The sequence below is a fragment of the Rana temporaria genome, chromosome 4 (genome assembly GCF_905171775.1).
Source record: "Rana temporaria chromosome 4, aRanTem1.1, whole genome shotgun sequence".
Taxonomy (NCBI): Eukaryota; Metazoa; Chordata; class Amphibia; order Anura; family Ranidae; genus Rana; species Rana temporaria.
In genome coordinates, this window is record NC_053492.1 from 199,848,158 (window position 1) to 199,868,676 (window position 20,519).

Here is a 20,519-nt window from a genome sequence, read left to right on the forward strand (position 1 = left end):
CAAATCAATATGTACAATATAATTCTGAGTAATTATCTCCAGCTTCAATGCAGATTCACCTGAAATCCCTCAACTCAGCAAAACTCTGATTAGAGGTTCAAACAAAAGGCACCAAAGCTGCACATGAATGATACGGCTTCATCTTATGAACAAAGGAGAACCAGATCCTTAATTTATCTTCATAGTTGTGAAGCCAATACCATGCCTCTGTTTAAAAACAGAGGGGGACAGATGAGACATCGGATCAATGCTGCATCCACCTAAATAAGTATGATTCAAAAGGTGTTAAAAATCCCCATACATCTCTTTAAGGCTTGGTTTGCACCTAAACCGGCCGTGGCTCGCACAGCAACACTGTGCTTCCCTGTTCTCCGCTTTAGGGATGAATCAGGGCAGAATGCTTTCCTGAATTCCCCCCTGAAACGGAGCTAAAGATGCACAGCGTTTCTGTGCAAGCCGTGTCTGAGATGTGTGAACCGGTTCCATAGAGAGCTAGTCACATTCTCCTGCTATGCGAATTGGACGTGGGGAAACCCTCATCCAATGTGCGTAGGTGTGAACCCAGCCTTAAAAATAGTTTTCTTATAAGCTTACAGAAAATAAAAATGTAGAGAAGTCAGTCAATGAGCATACAACAGAAAACAAAATGCCCTTGGGATCTGTTGCATGAGGCTGAAAAGCATGTTCCATTTTTGAATGCATTTACCAGAATTGTCGGGGGGGTATTGGAGGTAAGCGGCAACACAGGAAGTAAGGGATAATCTCCAAATTGGGATGTAATGCCCAACTGGATAACATTTCTGAAGAGATAAAAGCGATTCCACGGGAAGAGGTCCTAAAAAATGTGGTCAAAATCGGATCCACTGGAAACCATGAGTGGTGCTTTATCTCCTCTTTCCATGCTCAATACAAAGAGGTGGAAACTGTGCTCAAAAACCACTGGCACGTTTTGTGCCTTGATAAAACTCTTAAACCGGTGCCTTACGGTATATACATTTCGGAGCTACCGGAAGGCACCTTGTGTTAGGAGATAAAGTGGTGAAGGTGCTTGATCCGTCAGCTAAAGTGTTATCTTTTGGGATAAGGGCTTTTATGCCTGTCGGAAATGCAAAGCCTGTAAATCTGTAGCAGAACCAATGAGAGGTATTGCGAATTTTGCATCTACTGTGAATAAGGAATTCGCCATCAAAAAATTTATCACGTGCAATATCGTACATGTGTACGTCCTTTTATGCCCATGTGGACTGATGTATGTAGGCCAAACAAAGGTGCTTGAAAGTGAGAGTAGGTGAACCAATTAAAAATATTGGATTAAAAATATTGGATTGGGTTTTAAGGACCTTAATGTTTCACTCCACTTTAAATGACATCATAATCGGGACCCCACTGGGTTGAAATTTTGTGGTGTTGATCATATTAAGCCAGTATGGAGAGGTAGCAATATGATTAGGGAGCTATCAAAGCGAGAAACCCTGTAGATCTATTGGATACACTCAACCCGAAAGGGTTGAATGTAGAACTTGATATTGCTTCATAAGCGATTATAAGTATTAAATATCAAAATATCTGTTTACATTCCTATGAAAATGGACAGTTTAGATCTATCCAGGTATTTACAGATATTGGTATAGAAGTAAAGGGGCCTTTAATTTTGTCAGGGATTGGAATTATGTATCATTAACTTGAGTGTCGTTAATTTTCTTTTGTTGGACCTTTAAAGTGAAGAGGGTACTTAACCACTTGACCACCGCCCCATGTCAAAAAGACGTCCTGTTTTTAAAGTTGAATATCTCGGTAATCGCAGCAGCTGCTGCCACAACCAAGATATTCATCTTTTCAGGGGGCGGTGGTGTACACGATAACGGCGGTCTCCGCGGCAGATTCGCCGCGAGCTCGCCGTTATCGGTGGCGGGAGAGGGCCCCCCTCCCGCCGCTCTCCCGCGCCCTCCGCCGCTTACCGGAGCCGTTGGTAGCGGCGGAGGGGATCGGATGTGTCCGGCAGCTGAGCGGGGACGGGACTGAAGGAGAAATCTCCTTCACCCGTCCTCATAGCTCTGCTGGGCGGAAGTGACGTCAAAACGTCAGTCCAGCCCAGCCTCTTAAAGAAACATTTTTTTTTTTTTGTCATTTGAAAAAATGACTTATTTTTTTTTAATTTTTTTGCATTTAAGTCTAAATATGAGATCTGAGGTCTTTTTGACCCCAGATCTCATATTTAAGAGGACCTGTCATGCTTTTTTCTATTACAAGGGATGTTTACATTCCTTGTAATAAGAATAAAAGTGATCAATTTTTTTTTTTTATTTCAGTGTAAAAAATTATAAAACTAAATAAAAATAAATAAGAAAACCAAAAAAATTTTTTAAAGCGCCCCATCCCGACGAGCTCGCGCGCAGAAGCAAACGCATACGCGAGTAGCGCCCGCATATGAAAACGGTATTCAAACCACACAAGTGAGGTATCACCGCGATCGTTAGAGTGAGAGCAATAATTCTAGCCCTAGACCTACTCTGCAACTCAAAAAATGCAACCTGTAGAATTTTTTAAACGTCGCCTATCGAGATTTTTAAGGGTAAAAGTTTGACGCCATGCCACGAGCGGGCGCAATTTTTAAGCGTGACATGTTGGGTATCATTTTACTCGGCGTAACATTATCTTTCACAATATATAAAACAATTGGGCAAAATGTATTTTATTTTTTAATTCAAAAAAGTGATTTTTATCCAAAAAGTGCGCTTGTAAGACCGCTGCGCAAATACGGTGTGACAAAAAGTATTGCAATGACTGCCATTTTATTCCCTAGGATGTCTGCTAAAAAAAATATTAATGTTTGGGGGTTCTGATTAATTTTCTAGCAAAAAAATTGTGATTTTCACATGGAGAGAAGTGCCAGAATAGGCCCGGTGGTCAAGTGGTTAAAGGGGAGTTCCAGCCAATTTGTATGTTTATTAAAAGTCAGCAGCTACAAAAAGTGTAGCTGCTGGCTTTTAATAAAGAGACACTTACCTGCTCCAGCGACGCACCGGCTGCGCCCTGAGGAAGCCGAAAGGACGAAACATCAAAGCGTGACCTCACGGCAACAGGAAGTCACGTGTTGCGTTCCAAAAGAAATAAATGTGTAGCGATTAAATGACAATAAATTCTGAAAATCAAATACCAATAAATGTGAAAACATAGAACACATAACAATTATAAATAAAAGGTGCATCAATAATGTATGAGTCCCTTATCCTAAGGAACAAGTGATGTGCTTATAGCACGTGATGCAACGTGAACTGTTGCGCCTGTTATCTGATAACAAAAGGCAAAGCTGATATGATCAACTGCTGCTAGATGAAAGTTTGCATATCCCAAACAGTCAATCAAGTGAATAAGCGAATAGATGAAATAAGTGATTTCTCCAATACGTGATAATCCCACCACCGTAAGCAATGCAGGCTTACCAGAGCACGATGACGTCAGATGAGATATGCCACCGAAAGTCAAAGGCTTAAGAATGACTTGATGTCATACACGATCCATGGCAGAGTCGCACATTGACCTGTCATCATATCTTCTGTAGGATAGGTGGATGGAAAGAAACTGGGAGCTGTACTGAAAATAGGATCCCCAGGCTGGTTTTCTCATAGGTCAATGGTATGTAGAGATGAGAAGAAAGTGGCCCATAGCGTGATCCCGTTTTAAAACATATAAATTATTTATTTGCAGCTATCAAACTTACATTTGGCTGGAGAATAAAAAGCGCTTGTATACAAGTGGGGCGGCAGTGGATTCCTCGACGCGTTTCGTGGTCCTAGCACTTCGTCGGTTTTTTTGGTCATTGCACTTCGTCTGGGGTGTCTTACTGTCCACGTGTTGCGTTCCAGCCGCGCTCCAGTGTGCGGAAGTGGTGTTTTGTCGGTCTACGGTGGACGGTATTGACACACTTGCACTGCCCCATAGTGAGCCAGGAATGGCATGTGGATCGTTGTTTTAGCTATTTTCATGTTCATGGATGTTTAATGTAAATGGACTGATCAATGTCATTGGGGATTGCTGAATAAAGACCAAACGGGTTACACTAGCTCCAGTCTTTTTTGCCCTTTAACCTGAGGCTATTAAGAGGGTGTCCTGTGGATCGATTGTGGTTCGGAGGTGGAGGAAGATATCTGATGATGCAGTTAATCTCAGCCTTCTGGTGAGTAGATACCCATAAGGAGAGAGTGAAACGGGAGAAGTATTTTGCAGTGGAGTGTACACAGTGGAAGTCACCTGCAGTGGCGAGCACACCATATCCCATAAGCACTTTTTCACTGGACCCTTTCCTTCAGAACTATTCCTTATGGACTGCCATAGGAAAGAGGGGTCACGTTTTGAATAGTGACAACTAGCGCTGCTTTAGCAATCAAGAAGGTTCACTTGTTGTAGATTTACTAATTTTGTTTTATGTTTGTGTGTATTTTAGGCGGCTGCTGATTTGTATATTTAAATGACAAATGGCAAAATTTAGTTATTTATAATCTGTTTTAACCGGTTAACGCCCGCCCACTGTATATATACGTCCTGTTTTTAATGATGAATATCCCGGTAACGGCAGCAGCTGCTGCCACAACCGAGATATCATCTCTTCAGTGGGCGGGCCTGTAAACTATAACGGCAGTCTCCGCTGCGGTTTCCCCCGTGAGATCGCTGTTATCGGTGGCGGGAGAGGGGCCTCCCGCCGCTCTCCCGCGCCCTCCGCCGCTTACTGGAGCCGTCGGTAGCGGCGGAGACGATCGGGTGCTGCTGCCTGTTGTGTGAGGATGCGAATGAGGGCAAGATGGCCCCCACCCGTCCTCATAGCATTGCTGGGCGGAAGTGACGTCAAAACGTCAGTCCTGCCCAGCTTCTTGAAGACATTTTTTGTCATTTTTTTAAATGACAATTTCCTTTTTTTTTTTTTTTTATTATTTAAGTCTAAATATGAAATCTGAGGTCTTTTTGACCCCAGATCTCATAAGAGGACCTGTCATGCGTTTTTCTATTACAAGGGATGTTTACATTCCTTGGAATAAAAGTGATACATTTTTTTTTTTATTTCAGTGTAAAAAATTATAAAATCTATAAAAATAAATAAGAAAATAAACATTTTTTTAAAGCATCCCGACGAGCTCGTGCGCAGAAGCGAACGCATAGGCGAGTAGCGCCCGCATATGAAAACTGTTTTAAACCACACAAGTTAGGTATCCCCACGATCGTTAGTGCGAGAGCAATAATTCTAGCCCTAGACCTACTCTGTAGCTCAAAAAATGCAACCTACAGAATTTTTTAAACGTCGCCTATTGAGATTTTTAAGGGTAAAAGTTTGACTCCATACCACGAGCGGGCGCAATTTTTAAGCGTGGCATGTTGGGTATCATTTTACTCAGCGTAACATTCTTTCACAATGTATAAAAAAATTAAGCCAAATTTATTTTATTTTTGATTTAAAGAGATTTTTTTCCAAAAAAGTGCGTTTGTAAGACCGCTGGGCAAATCCGGTGTGACAAAAAGTATTGCTATGACCGTTATTTTATTCTCTAGGGTTTTAGAAAAAATGTTTGGGGGTTTTAAGCAATTTTCTAGCAAAAAAAATTTTTTTTAGTCCTGTAAACGCCGAATCTGAAAAAACAGGCTCGGGGCTTAAGTGGTTAATTCATCCATTAAGTCCATAGTGCCGAGATAGTGAGAAGGCCGTGAACTTCACTATTTTTTGTGTATAGCTTAAACCAGGGCTCGACAAATCGCGGGCGCCATGGCGACTAGAAATAGGGTCCTGGCGACTTGGCTTGGAAGGCAAAAAAAAAATGTATGTGAGATTCTACAGCGCTACTAGTGATTAATTAATTATACCACCTAACCAATAAATAAATGAAAAAGCTGCAATTATAACGGTTAACTAAACCAAGCAAAGATATATGTATATATAATAATGCGCTAAATCAACTGATCAAGTGAAGTGTAAACACATTAAAAATACTGGAGGAGAAGGACAATATACAAAGAATATACAAAGAAAATTGAGTTCCACAATTCATTAGTATATTGTCCCTTGATGCTGCAATCCCAGGGCAGCTCAGCAACACCTTCCCGGATCACACATACACAATGTGTGGGTTTCAGCAACTTGACGGTTTAACAATCAAACTGGTCAGGTCAGAGTGTGCTTTCCACCAGGTATTCAAGTGCTCAAATATGCAGGGAGAAAGGGAGAAAGGAAAGACCAATAGTGTGATACCGTAGATGGAATACTGGTGTCTCACAATACACAGACTATCACTCACGAATCCTCAGTAGTGTTAAGGCTGCAACGTATGTGTGTGTGTGCTGCTCAGCTTGTCAGGCTCCTCATCCGGCACCTCCGTGCGTCCCGTCACTCAAGCTCCTCCCCCACGCGTATCGTCACTAGACACGTGACTTATTCATGGGTCAAAATTTTTGAGCAGCACACACGCACATACGTTGCAGCCTTATCACTCACGAATCCTCAGTGTTAAGGCTGCAACGTATGTGCGTGTGTGCTGCTCAAAAATTTTGACCCATGAATAAGTCACGTGTCTAGTGACGATACGCGTGGGGGAGGAGCTTGAGTGACGGGACGCACGGAGGTGCCGGATGAGGAGCCTGACAAGCTGAGCAGCACACACACATACGTTGCAGCCTTAACACTACTGAGGATTCGTGAGTGATGGTCTGTGTATTGTGAGACACCAGTATTCCATCTACGGTATCACACTATTGGTCTTTCCTTTCTCCCTTTCTCCCTGCATATTTGAGCACTTGAATACCTGGTGGAAAGCACTCTGACCTGACCAGTTTGATTGTTAAACCGTCAAGTTGCTGAAACCCACACATTGTGTATGTGATCCGGGAAGGTGTTGCTGAGCTGCCCTGGGATTGCAGCATCAAGGGACAATATACTAATGAATTGTGGAACTAAATTTTCTTTGTATATTCTTTGTATATTGTCCTTCTCCTCCAGTATTTTTGATGTGTTGACACTTCACTTGATCAGTTGATTTAGCGCATTATTATATATACATAAAAAAAAAATGGTGGTGAGCCGTTGGTATTACAAGTTATTACCACCAGATGTGTAAGCTGGAGCCATCTGGTGGTGGCCATGGGTATTGCAAGTAAAAAAGCAATTCTAATGTAATTTTTCACTATATTCACTGCCATCTTCTTCCCTCTAATTAGAACCCCCAAACATTATATATATTTTTTATCCTAACACCCTAGAGAATAAAATGGCGATCATTGCAATACTTTGTCACGCCGTATTTGCGCAGCGGTCTTACAAGCGCACTTTTTTGGGAAAAAATTACTTTTTTTTAATTAAAAAATAACAGTAAAGTTATCCCCATTTTTTTTTATATTATGAAAGATAATGTTATGCCGAGTAAATTGATACCCAACATGTCACGCTTAAATTACGTCCGCTCGTGGAATGGCGATAAACTTTTACCCTTTAAAATCTCCATAGGCGACATTAAAAAAATTCTACAGGTTGCATGTTTCGAGTTAGAGGAGGTCTAGGGCTAGAATTGCTCTCGCTCTACCAATCGCGGCAATACCTCACATGTGTGGTTTGAACACCGTTTTACATATGTGGGCGCTGCTCACGTATGTGTTCGCTTCTGCGCGCAAGCTCGTCGGGACGGGGCGCGTTTTCTGGCTCCTAACTTTTTTAGCTGGCTCCTAGATTCCAAGCAAATTTGTCAACCCCTGGCTTAAACGACTGATCTTACCCTTCCCAGGTAAGCAAAAAATTGGAAGAATTTCACTTTAAAGATTTGATTAGTTTGTCCCAGAAAACTGAGGACACGGATTTAGTTTAATGCCAAATCTACACAAGTTGGCATGCCAACTAAAAATTAACTGTACATAATGTATAGGTTTCATAAGTAATACTGTAGTATATATGCACATGTAAAGAAAATGGTGTTTGCGGTTTTATAACCTTGCATGTCATTTCTCTTCCAGGCTTTGTGGTTGGTCAATCGGGCCTTTATGAGTCGGTGGGTATGCTTATCCTGTCATATTTTATCATTGGCATGACGGTTCTTTCAGTCTGCGCTATATCAACCAATGGAGCCCTGGACGCTGGTGGAGCTTACTGTATCCTTTATTAAAAGGCTTATCAATCAATATAAAATTTAATCTTATCCAAGTTATGATCGGTAGTTATATCACTGTATGAGAAATAACACACTTTAGTAGCAGATTAAATTATGTTGGTGCCAACAAAATGGTAATTGCCTTGCGTGTACATGCAGATGGTTCCCCTATAGGCTAACACATTTATTGTTTTTTTGTGGCTGTTGATTGGCCACTTCTGTTATATTCTAAAATCTGTAAGCTTGGTACATGTAACTGATGTCTGATCCTGTTAAAGGGGTTGTAAAAATAAATTTCTTTCACCTTAATGCATTCATACGCATTAAGGTGGAAAACATCAGATAATGCCGAGCCCCTGTTTTTTACTTCGAAAGTCCCGCGCTCACCCCCTGAGTCGAAGCTCGGCCGGTGATTGGCTGCAGTGGATTAATTGAAAGCAATCACATCCAATGACGCAGCGCCGGGGCCGAGTGATACAGCGGCGGCTATGGCCGCCGCCTTATCACTGCAGCGCGCCCGCAACAGCTACACACCTCGCTCTCATATCTGTGCAGTTTTTGTGGGGAGGGACCCCAGAAGACTAGGATCGGGCCACTGTGTGCAAAACGAACTGCATAGTGGAGGTAAGTATAACATGTTTGTTTAAAAAAAAAAAAAAAAAAAAAACCTTTACAACCCCTTGAAGCTAAAAAAAATGTAAACCCAACATTCAATATGCCTGATATGTGCCTGCTGTACCATGTACTTGTATGAAGAACGTATCCTGTTCTTTGTATTGCTTAATTTGTGTGAAATTCCTGGTGTTCCTGTCAGTCCCTCTGCTTTCCTGTTAAAAATTTACCACACTAAGCATGGTCGGGTCTCTAGCTGTGCTGGGAACTCGGCCTACTCGCCTCCAAAGTTCAGGCTTGTCCTGACACACTATCCCCGAACAGCCTTTAACTGGCAATATCAGTGTGCTGCTGTTAACAGCCAGCTCTGATGCAGCTGAGAAATGTGTTAAAAAAAGTAACTATTTTAAGCTGGGTGGTTTTTACAAGGTGAGGGATTACGTAGAGAAAGATGTGGGCTGGTGACAAATTCAAATAACCACCAACATCCCTGGATAGAATATGTATACGTTTTGGTGGAATTTTAACGGTATCAAAATAGCACAACGTTTTTAAATACATTTTAATGCATAATTAAAAATGTAACAATCTTATTTTTAAAAGTTAGCAACTTGTCTTCTTGGCAGTCGGTGATATGTTATATCCCGACATGTTTCACTGTAAATGGCTTCCTCAGGGGATTTGTTAAATCATTGTTCAAAAGACAAAGATATCTATGATATAGAGTACAAGTTTGATCACAAAAAGAAAACAAATTGGATTTAATATTTATATAGATTTGCTATGTTCAAACATTCAATATCTTACCCAGAAAGTCTCCCAGTAGTGTCAAACCAGAGCCACCGACGATGCAAGGGACACACGCGGGTCGGTTTACCTATACTTTAAGAAAACAATGCACCTGCCTATAGCCAAATTGGCATCTCAGAATGTGATGATTAAATTCAGCAGCTACAAATACTGTAGCTGCTGACTTTTAACATTGAATCACTTGCCTGTCCAAAAATTCAGTGGTATCTTCACCCGAGCCGAATTTTCAATCGGCTCTCGGGTGCTGCCGCCGCCATTTTGGCTAAGGGAAACAGTCAGTGATGCCTTGTGGCTTCACAGCCAGTTCCCCACTACGCATGTGCTGTTAAAATGGCCTGGTAGGAGGGGGAGGCTGAACTTCTGGATGAGTTTGCCTCAGCAAAGTCAACCAGAAGTGGGAATGGGTACCTGTTAAAACCAGATACCCGCTCCCCAGTGCCGATCCTGACCTCCCTGGGGCCCTAAGCAAAATGTCATGTCACCTTAAAGTTGAGAAGCGGGGGGAGGGGGGTGTTCTGCTGTCGGAAATTACATCTTAAATTGGTGAGAAGTGGGGGGTACTGCCCCACCCAAAGGTGCCAAATGTGACAGTGAATGGGGGGGGGAGGCAAACAATCTAAACTTCCCCTTTTTAAGTGGAGCTTTGCTTTAAGGCAAATGGGTTATTCACTCCAAAGCTTGGTGTGTAAGGTGAAGCTCTGACAACTTGCACACGACTGCCATCATCCAGTTGTGTGCAAGCCAAAAATCTATTTTTTTTTTTCTGTTTTCCTGGCATGTGGTTGGGCATTTTTTGCAAAGTGATTTTTCACCACTTTCACTAAGCCCTGGGGGAAAACTTATTTTTCGGTAGTAAAATAAATCCCCATGTGTCCACCTTTGCAATAAACAGAATTTGAATATCCAGAATTTAATCTTACTATGAGCTTCCGTTCTAAAATTTCCTTTCCCTTAGTATCTGCTTTTCATCTCCTATTATCCTTCTGAGAATGTCACTGTGATGGCTGTCTGCTTCTAGTAATTTCATATCGCTGCGGTATGGCTTTATGAACTGCTCTGTTGTGCCCAGGCTTTCCTTGGACTCTTGTGTACTATTAGAATGTCAAGCAGTCAGCTCTAAGGCCTTTTTACATTGCAAGCTGCAATGGATGTGTCTTGAAGCTGTACATAATTTCACAGTTCAGTCAGGTCTATATCCAGGCAGCCGTCTTCCAACATAAAGTGTGAAGGGTGCTAGCTAGTAAAGGTAGACATTGTACTTGGGTTGCCTGCTAGTAAAGGTTTTAGTGTACTTTGGTAACTTATTCTACAAGGCCTAGTCTAATCCTGAGTGCATCAATGTTTTTGACTGTTACTATGCCCACAGTAAAACATTTTTTTTGTGAAGTTTTTAATCCTCAACTCTGGGGTAAAAGTAGTCCGAAAAATCGGGCACCAAAAAATCTAAAGTATAACTAAAGGCAAAACTTTGTTTGCTGTGTCTCCAGTAAAGAGATTTGGCTCTCTAATTGTCACCAGGAATAGAGATGACACCAGAACAAAAAATAAGTCCTAAAATGATGACCTTGGTTTCTATCTTAAAGCCCTTTGACATGGTGGCTCTGATCTGGTCCATGCACACAGAAGCTAAAAAATGGCTATAAAAAACGATAGTAGCTTTGCAGGGAGCCTTTCAATGTTTTTAGCGTTTTTGCAATAGTGTTTTTCAGTGTAGTGTTTATCTTTTATTTATTTTTTTAATGGTTAAACGCTAATAACATTGGCTTGAGCATTTTTTCCCACCGAAAATCTGCACTTTGAACACAAATTTCGGGCGTTCAGGAAAAAGCCAATAAAACTCCAAAGCTCATTAACACTAAACGCCCTTGTGTGCATGGGCACATAGGCTAACAGTTTAGTTTATGGGCTTTATAAAAAATGCCAAAAAGCCAATAAGCTGCAGTTTATCAGCTTCTGTGTGCATGGAGCCCAAGGCCTTGGATCGGAGGGTAGTTGGGTGTAAATGGACAGTAAAGTCTGCTCTGCAGAAACTGCAGGCAGATGTGTCTTCCATCTGCTCCGATCGTCGGGTCATTTGTGAGCTGTTCGGAATTGGAAGCCACTCTGTGTGATCCCTCATTTCCTGTTTAGTCTAAAGGACGAGCTGAAGGGTTTTAATGCTTTCCTAATCTAGCCAAAATGAAAAAAATGTTTAAGCTTTAGGTGTACTTTTAAGGAAGAGAAAATGGATTTTAAAAAGTGCATCACAACTTAAAAGAATAGCCATATAAATGCAAGAAGCTTTGGAAATCTAGTAGTGCTGTTTTTATAGATTTGGGACTATTACAGTGGTACTTTAAGGCTTTCAGCGGTCTGCCAGCTCAATAGGAGATCTTTACACTAATCTCCGCTGAGCCGGTGCATGACAGGTCGGTCCCTCTCTGCTCACTGAGCGGGGAGGAGGTTGTCCAGCGCCACTGTCTCCTATGGAGAGATCGGATGAAAATAAACAGCATGTCGTTATCAGATCTAGCCCAATCCGCCACGGACGGATGGCGATTTATCGGCATATGCCTAATTTTATCGGATCGTGTCAGATGTTAGCAGATATGTCACCGCTGACATTCGACGTGCCATAGAGATGTTTGGTGCGGCCTTTTAGGTCCGCCGTCAAAACTGACAGGTGCACCTGAGATGTCCGACTGTGAAAAAGGCCTAAAGGGAGAGTTGCGTGGGACAATCATTCATTATCTTAGAATGTTGCTATAATTTAAACAATTTGGCCTTAAAGCGGCCATGGTGCTCATGCATAGAGGTATGGTTAGTAAGGTTGAATAAAGACAAATGTCCATCCAGTTCAACCTTTGTAGGTGTACATGTGTGTAGATAAGTGTTCCTCAACTCCAGTCCTCAAGGTGCCCCAACAGGTCACGTTTTCAGGATTTCCCTCAGATGAAACGGCAATGGTAATTAACAAGGCAGTGAGCCTGATCAAATCACCTGTGCCAAATAATGGAAAACCTGAATACATGACCTGTTATGGCACCTTGAGGACTGGAGTTGAGGAACACTGGTGTAGGTTATCATGTTGCATATACCTGTATATTGTGTTGACTAAGCATGTTCAAGAGTGAGGGGCCAAAAATGACTTCTCACCAGGCAGGGCCTCTAGTAATTTGTGGGGCCCTAAGCGGCTTGCATAAAACTAGCAATACTCCCTGCTGATACCACCGATTGTGTAAGAGCGCTCCACATCCTTATCACCCAGACAGTAAAATAACACCCTACGCAGCTTAAAGTTAAACCACTTTTCCATTCTCGTCGTATGGCTGCGTGTCTTTTACACTCCCTGAGACGGAATCATTTCCTACCTATGCTGGGATCAACATTGAGATTTGTATATCACGATCATATCTCCTCAAGTGTCTTCTCCAGGGAGAATACATTTAGCGCTTGTAGTTCCTTGTAATTGGGGTCCTCCAGTCCCCTTAATTTTTTGTTGCCCTTCTCTGGTCTTTCTCCAGCACATCCTTCCTGAGGAAAAAGCATATCCATCAAAAATTTAAACCTATACACCAATTCAGTTTCCATCTCAACGACTCATTTTTTACTAGTCTGCCACTCATTCAGTTGGCAACCCGCCGGTCGGTCAAATGAAAGTGGTCGCTAGACGTCCTTGAAAGCTGTTTTACCAACAACTGTCTGTTTACACTGGCTCCCTGGTTCTTCCAGTTGCTGCACCTAGTGTTTTATGCTCAAAAGCTTGCACTCTGATCTACAAGTCTCTCTGCTTTCCACTCTTAAGTCAAATACTTTTTTGTGCTGAATCACCAAAGGGTCGCACATAATGTTCAATATATAGTATGTAATGCTTGGGAGGACTGTCGGTTACTGCAGGTCTAATAAAAAAAAAAAATAAGCATTCGAGACCGTCTATGCGTTCAGGACTACTCACCCACTCATGCATGTCACATTAGGAAACGTGGCTGCTTTCCTACACCAGGGGTAGGCAACAAGAGGTGGAGATCTACCTGAACAATATGGGAGAAATGCAAAATCGCAGTCAACTCCTCACACCTGATTTAAACCTTAATTGCCATGTCACAATCGCGTGCATTGCGCGGCAATCATGGGTTTAAATCGGGTAGTAGTTTTAGCGGCACTTTTCCTGCTGATAGGGTGCTTTTAACCCCCGCTAGTGGATGTAAAAGGGTAAAGTATATACACCACTCCTAAAGCGCCTCAAAATTTGCTTGCATGACTTTTGACGTCCTGCCAGCACACCGCTCCAGAGTGAAACCCCCCCGGGCTTTCACATTAAAGTGACAGGAGAGGTGCTATAGTGCCTGTAAAGCAACTGTGTGAAAGGCTTCTTGAGGGTTTGTTCACACATGGCTGGGGTATAACACTGCAGTTGCTTTGCCGATTTAGCACCACCAATCCCTGGTGGAAGCAGCCAAAGGTGTGAACATGCTGCAGCGGGAACTAAACTCGCTGCTGCTTTTGGTGGGTGCTACCGCCTGCTAAGCCTGACTCATTCATGTAAATGGGCCACTCTGCAAGCGCCCTACAACTGCATGCTGTGTGGTCCAAGGTGTTAAAGCAAGTGGTGAGAAAGCAACACAATGCTTCCTGCTTTAACCCCTTGTTTTCTGTACTACACAAGGTTGCAGGGTATTTGCGAAGCATCCTCATTCACTTGAATGGGTCTTGGCAGGTGCTACACCCACCCACCAACAATGACATGGTGTATAAATCTTGCTACGTCTGCAACATGTGTACACCCCTGGCTACTGCAGCTAAAACGGCAGGGGTGGTAAACAATTTACCCCCAAACTACAAATATAGATCCCTTATTTGGAGCCCCTACAGGCTGCTTTCACACTGATATGCTGTGGTTTATCTGCACTGTGGGTGTAGTGCATCTGCACCCATCTTGGGCTAGCTGCGCTTTGTCGTAGACTTTGCTTATCCTGCAGGTGTGGTGCACTTTCTGAAAGCACAGCAAAACTGCTGCATTCGCAAAGTGCACCAAACCGATGTCTAAGCACAGCAAACCCCCAGGAAAGCTATAGGTACGCTGCCCTGCACCCGCAGTGTGAAAGCAACCTGATACTATTATGCCCAGTGTATTGCTTCACACTGACCTGAAGATCTTTCCTGCTGCTGGCACCACTCTGGAGATCACTAGCTGGGATAAGAGGTGGAGTGCAGTTGGTATCGCACTGCTTGGGACAAAAGCCAGCACTACAGAGGATCAGCTTGTGGCTCTTGCTCTCGACTACAGCTCCAACTTTACAAGTAGGCCCTCTGTATTGCACTCTGTGTGATGCTCTGGAATGGCTGGTCCCGCAAGCCCAGACCACGATCTACTAGTCACCTGTCCATGATCTACAGGTTGCTGACCCCCACCTTAGAGCCATATGAAAACATGGGCTACCTGCACACAGCTCCAGCCACATAAATAAGGTGCTCATTCACACTGTATAAACCACAGTGCCCATGTTAAGGGGGTCTTGCATACATGACAACTTCTGTAAAAATATATTATAGGGCTTCCACAGAAAATGATATAAAGTGGTTTTAAAAAACAATGAAACGCCTGACTCATATGCAGCTAACAGAATAACAAATACATTTTATTCGACAGTATAAATCAAAAAAGCCCAAAATGGCTCCATAAAAGCTTCCTTTTTGTATTCGTTTTATTTGATATAATTTAGTTACTTTTTTATACTGTAAAATGTAGTTATATATGCTTTGAATATCATTTTGGCGCATTCTTTGGGGGGTAAGCCCAGGGCTTAGAGGCAGTAGCGGTGCGTCCATAGAAGGCAGGAGCGCCGCCCCCTCTCGCTCATGCACCGCTACTGAATACAATACAGATTCATGCATTACATGAATCTATGTATTGCTGCTGCCACCCACTATTCAGATGACCAGCCCCATGGTGAGCGCCGGCTATCTAAACGGCAGCTGGTTGGCTTTGGAAGTGCCTATCAGAGCCAGTGGCTCTGATAGGCTTTCCGATTACAGCCTGAGGGCTGTATTCGGCTTCCAAATAGTAAACCAGGGGACGCACGTGGTGCGTTTCCTGGCTAGCACTGACAGGCGTCTCAGCCAATCGGGTTCACCGGTTCTGGTTCCTGATTGGCTGAAATGTCATCGAGGGCGGGAGAAGATGTCGGACTGTCGTGCCAGGCGGGGGGGGGCGCAATCTGGCAGCATTTTACAGGGCGTAGTGGCGCTGCAATTGTGTTGTTTTTCATTTGCGCCCCCCCAAAAATTTCGAGCACTAGCCTCCACTGGTCAGGAATGTTTTGCTGCAAAAAACACCAGACAAACTGGAACGTGTCTAAACACGCTGAAACACTAGGCGTGTTTAGTGCTTCAGCGCTCATTTCAATGAATATTTTGGCCAATGAAATTCATGCCAAATTGCTTGACTTGTCTGAATGCACCTAAATGCATTTGCTTTAAAAACGTGCCTACAGCCTTGTTTTTGCACAGTTCCAGTCGTTTGTAAGTTTATTTACTCAGCAGCTACAAAAGTGTATCTGACTTTTAATAAACAGATTCTCACCTTTCACATGTCCAGCAATGCGGCCACCCGAAGCCTCGCTCTTCTCCCTCTGTCCACAGTGCTGGCATTGCAAGTGTTGGCACCTGGCTGTGACAGCTTCACAACCAAGCGCGCTCTGCGCATGTATGAGTCGCTCTGCGCCTTCTCTGTGACTGGGCAATCTTCTTAAACCTGTGACATGTCCCAGAAGATGGGAAGGAGGGGGAGAGATGGAGTCACCCAGGCAGTGGGAGTTGGCTACCTGTCAAAACTAGGTACCCGCCCCCCAAAAAATGACAAATGTGATATGTCAGGGGACGAGGAGTGGTTAAAGCGGAGTTCCACTTTAACACTGGTTTCTCCTGCCAAGCGTTTAGAAGAGTTGCAATGAGCATGGGGCCTAAAAGTCTAAAGCAGAGGATGCCCCATTTCAGATATTTGACAGCATCCAAGAACTGCATAGGCAGCTGGATTTATAGGATTGTCCTCTCTGGGTGAGCAGATTAGTCCAGTAAATATATGCAGACTTTGGATCCCTGGAGCAAAGATGGCACTACAGATGAAGACATTGTCAGGGAGAGTACTGGGATCTCTGAGGTAATATACTGTTGCATGTATTGTACAAATTACTTAAAATCAGTGCTGGGAAAAGTTTGTAGTAAGTGATTCGCTACACTAGGTGGCAGTCTACCCCTTTCATCTGTTACACTGAGCGTCTTGAAGATCTTCAGAAAAGAATACACTATACAAACTCGGATACTGAGAAGTTTCTGTCTGTTGAGAATAGTGTTTATTTTCAGCTCTCGTAGTCCCTTTTATAAAGTGAATCTGCCTATGTTTTACTTTATAGAAAAGGATGTGGGTCAGATGTATAAAACTTTGTTTCCAGGAGTCATTGGGCAATTCTGGGACTAGTAACTGTTAACCACTTCAGCCCCGGAGGATTTGGCTGCCCAATGACGGGCCATTTTTTGCAATTCAGCACTGCGTCGCTTTAACTGACAAATGTGCGGTCGTGCGCTATAAGAGTACATTTTGAGAAAAGCAATATCTTACATTTTGCTATAATATCCTCAAAAGATATATTACCTTTTTTTTCTGTTTAGGCCGATATGTATTAGACATATTTTTGGTAAAAATCGCAATGAGCGTATATAAATTGGTTTGTGCAAAAGTTAGTTTACAAAATAAAGGATAGTTTTTTGGCATTTTTTTCTTATTAGTAATGGTGACTTTCATTTTTTATATTTTATTTTGTGACTGCGACATGCCGGACACATCGGACACTTGACGCTATTTTGGGACCATTGTCATTTCTACAGCGAACGGTGCTATAAAAATGCACTGATTACTGTGTAACTGGCAGGGAAGGGGTTAACCACTAGGGGGCGAGGAAGGGGTTAAGTGTGTCCTAAAGAGTGATTCGAACTGTAAAGACTGGGCTACATGTGAGACACTGATCACTCTTCCCGATTAAAGGGAGCAGAATTTCAGTGTCCTGTCACTAGGCAGAAGCCTTGTTCTGCCGCTCCGTGACACGATCACCTGGCGGACATCGAGTCCGCGGTACCCGTGTTCATACTTATGGAGCTTGTGGCGCATGCGCTTGCAATGCTGCGTCTTAAAGGGGACGTACGGGTACGTTCATATGCACAGCCATGCCATTCTGCTGACGTAAATAGTTGTGCAGCGGTTGGCAAGCGGTTGGCAAGCGGTTAAGAATGGACCGAACATGTTTGGTTCGCACCAGAACTTACAAACGGGCAAATTCGGAACAAGCGGGCCCCCTGCCCTATGTGAATTGGTAATGTGTATATTGTACCCTTACCATTTCACAAAGTGTCAAAAATGGTAAAGACAAGAGACTGGTACAAGTCCTCTATTAAAAAAATAAAAATGTTCCGCAATGTAAATCCACGCCAACTGAAAAGCTTACCCCCTCCGACACCATGGGGAAGCGCTGTGATGTCAGTGGGGGGGCATGGTCATCTGTTATGTACCCGGGTGGCCCAGCCCTCAGCTATATAATGGCTGTCATCGAAAGTGTCATTCAGCGGGAGCCTCCCATGGAGGTGGAACTGTTGCGCCTTTTTTTTTTTTCCCCCGTTACCAATCCACATAGGGGGGCCAGGATATGGTGATCCCTTTGTTAAAGGGGGTTCCAGATTCTGATGAGCCCCCTAACCACCTTGCAAGGGTTGTTGGGATGAGGCCTGGTAAGGTTAAGTGGGGGTGCTGTCTTGTCCCCTTTTCCTGGTTTCGTGCTTGGATAAGGGTCAAAAATCGCAAAGCGTTTGATTCGTTTGCACAAATGTTATAGCGTCTACAAAATAGGGGATAGTTTTATGGTATTATGATTATTATGATTATTATAATTATATATTTTTTTTTTTTTTTTTACTAGTAATGGCGATCAACTTTTCACCTTCCCTTGTCCCCTCCAACTTTGTTAAACATTGAAGCAATATTACACAGCTGTCTACTTTTCAGTGAGAAAAGGAGTATACATTGTTCTGCTTTATTCCCTCATAAAGGCCAGGCCCGATGAGGCAGAAATAGCTGGGCAAGTGATCTGCGTACAGGTGATAGGCCCTCCACCGGCAAGAGCAGCTAGACAAAAGCCCAATACCAGAGGACCTCAGTTCCAGTTAAGAGGCCCTTCTGTGTCCGATCACACGGTTTAGAAATAAAGGTACAGATTTCGATGGGATCAGGTGTCATGTGCCATAACTTTTTGTTCTTGCACTTTCTGTTGGTGAGCAATGCTCTGTCCCGTCATCAAATGGTTCTTCTCCATGGTCACCCTGTCACATGCTCTGTGTACCAACTACAAGCACCTATGCTGATGCACTTTGCATAGACATCGCACCCTGCTGCTAAATTCAGGGGGTTTCCTGAGAAATGCAGTGCAACAGTTGAAGTGCTTGCATATACTGGAACATAGATCAGTGCTCGTATGCAACAAAGGATAAAAGTGAAAACCATTTTTTCTTTTCAATTGAATTTGTGATATGCAGTGCTTTTGCAAATTGCCATGCAGTCCTGCATTTATTAACACTTTAATCTAGAATAGATAGCCATGATGTAAAGAATGTCAATGGAAGTTAATGAGACCCCCGTCACCAACTTTCAGGTAAAAGCACAGAATTGGGTATATTAAATGCTTGCGTGCAGCATATTTCCTTTCCATAAACAATGTTTTAATCACGTGCAAATCTGCCTTTTGAATGTGCTAGCAATAGTATTCAATTGTTTCTCTTCTCCCTCACTTTCTCTCCCTCACTTAGCTAATGTGACCCCAGTGCTGATGTGGAGGGGCAACAAAGATGCTTTGCAGGGGCCTGATATGGTCCTTATTGGTTGTTTGGACGCTGGTAGCTAGAAGGTTGTGAATGGTGCACAATGAAAACCTGTAGCTAAAAGGCAGGCTTGATCCACCCACTGGCTCATATAAAATGTTTGGGGAATTTATAGGCATTTTACCAAGACAGTCCTGAAGAAACCTGATGGGAACCCTGGGGAAAAATTGCTTTGCTAGAAAATAACACTACTTTAGAGTCCATTTCCTGGAAAAGCCTCTTCTCTCCTTGCATGTTTTAGCCCTCGTTCACACCGTGTTATGCGATTTGACAGGTCCAAATCATGACAAGTGGCACCCCATTGCTGGCAGTGCAACCGATCATATTGCTGCAAGTTGTCACAGCAATTATAAAAAAAGTTCTTGCACCATTTGATTTCCTTGCAACTTGCATGAACTACTGTTAAATGATATGGCAAGCTGCAATGAATTCGGCGGTGAAATCGATGAAGTAGCGCAATGTCAAAGCTGCACCTGCGTGAACCAGGGCTATCAAATGGTGTCTTACATTCTGTTCATACTCGGTCACTGAGATGTTTTCTGTAATATGCAAAAAATAAAAACTTGATTATCCGTCTTCTCTCCACCTTCTGTTCCCAATTCGGCTAGGGATTTTGCAGCTATGATGGCAACTCTGCACATGCTCGGTTTTCAGTGAGTTTCTATGCAGAGAATTTCCTGCCCATCACATCTGAATAGCCCGTGTGACTACAGTTATATATGTGGATTTATACACCGTAGTAAATGACAGCCCACTTCCTCCCTTCTGCTTCATGCCCACTAAATAGTAGGGCTGCGCATCTTCACCGGTCTCACGATTCGATTCGGCGATGCATCACGATTGCAGCGCAAGTGCGCGTGGCTCTCCCCCCAAAATACTAAAGGAGATGATCAGAGACTGCAGACATGCTACAGGAGATGATCAGAGACTGCGGACATAGTACAGGAGATGATCAGAGACTGCAGACATAGTACAGGGAGATGATCAGAGACTGCAGACATAGTACAGGAGATGATCAGAGACTGCAGATATAGTACAGGAGATGATCAGAGACTGCAGACATGCTACAGGAGATGATCA

At 43.1% G+C, this 20,519-nt stretch overlaps 1 protein-coding gene across 1 annotated transcript in view; it reads left to right on the plus strand.

Annotated features, from left to right (window-relative positions):
* LOC120935687 (solute carrier family 12 member 9-like) overlaps nucleotides 1–20,519 on the plus strand; it is a 360,381-nt gene that overhangs the window by 31,207 nt on the left and 308,655 nt on the right. Inside the window, exon 2 of the mRNA XM_040347741.1 lies at nucleotides 7,984–8,118. Coding sequence (XP_040203675.1) covers nucleotides 7,984–8,118 — 135 coding nt within the window. The remainder of the gene's footprint in view (nucleotides 1–7,983; nucleotides 8,119–20,519) is intronic.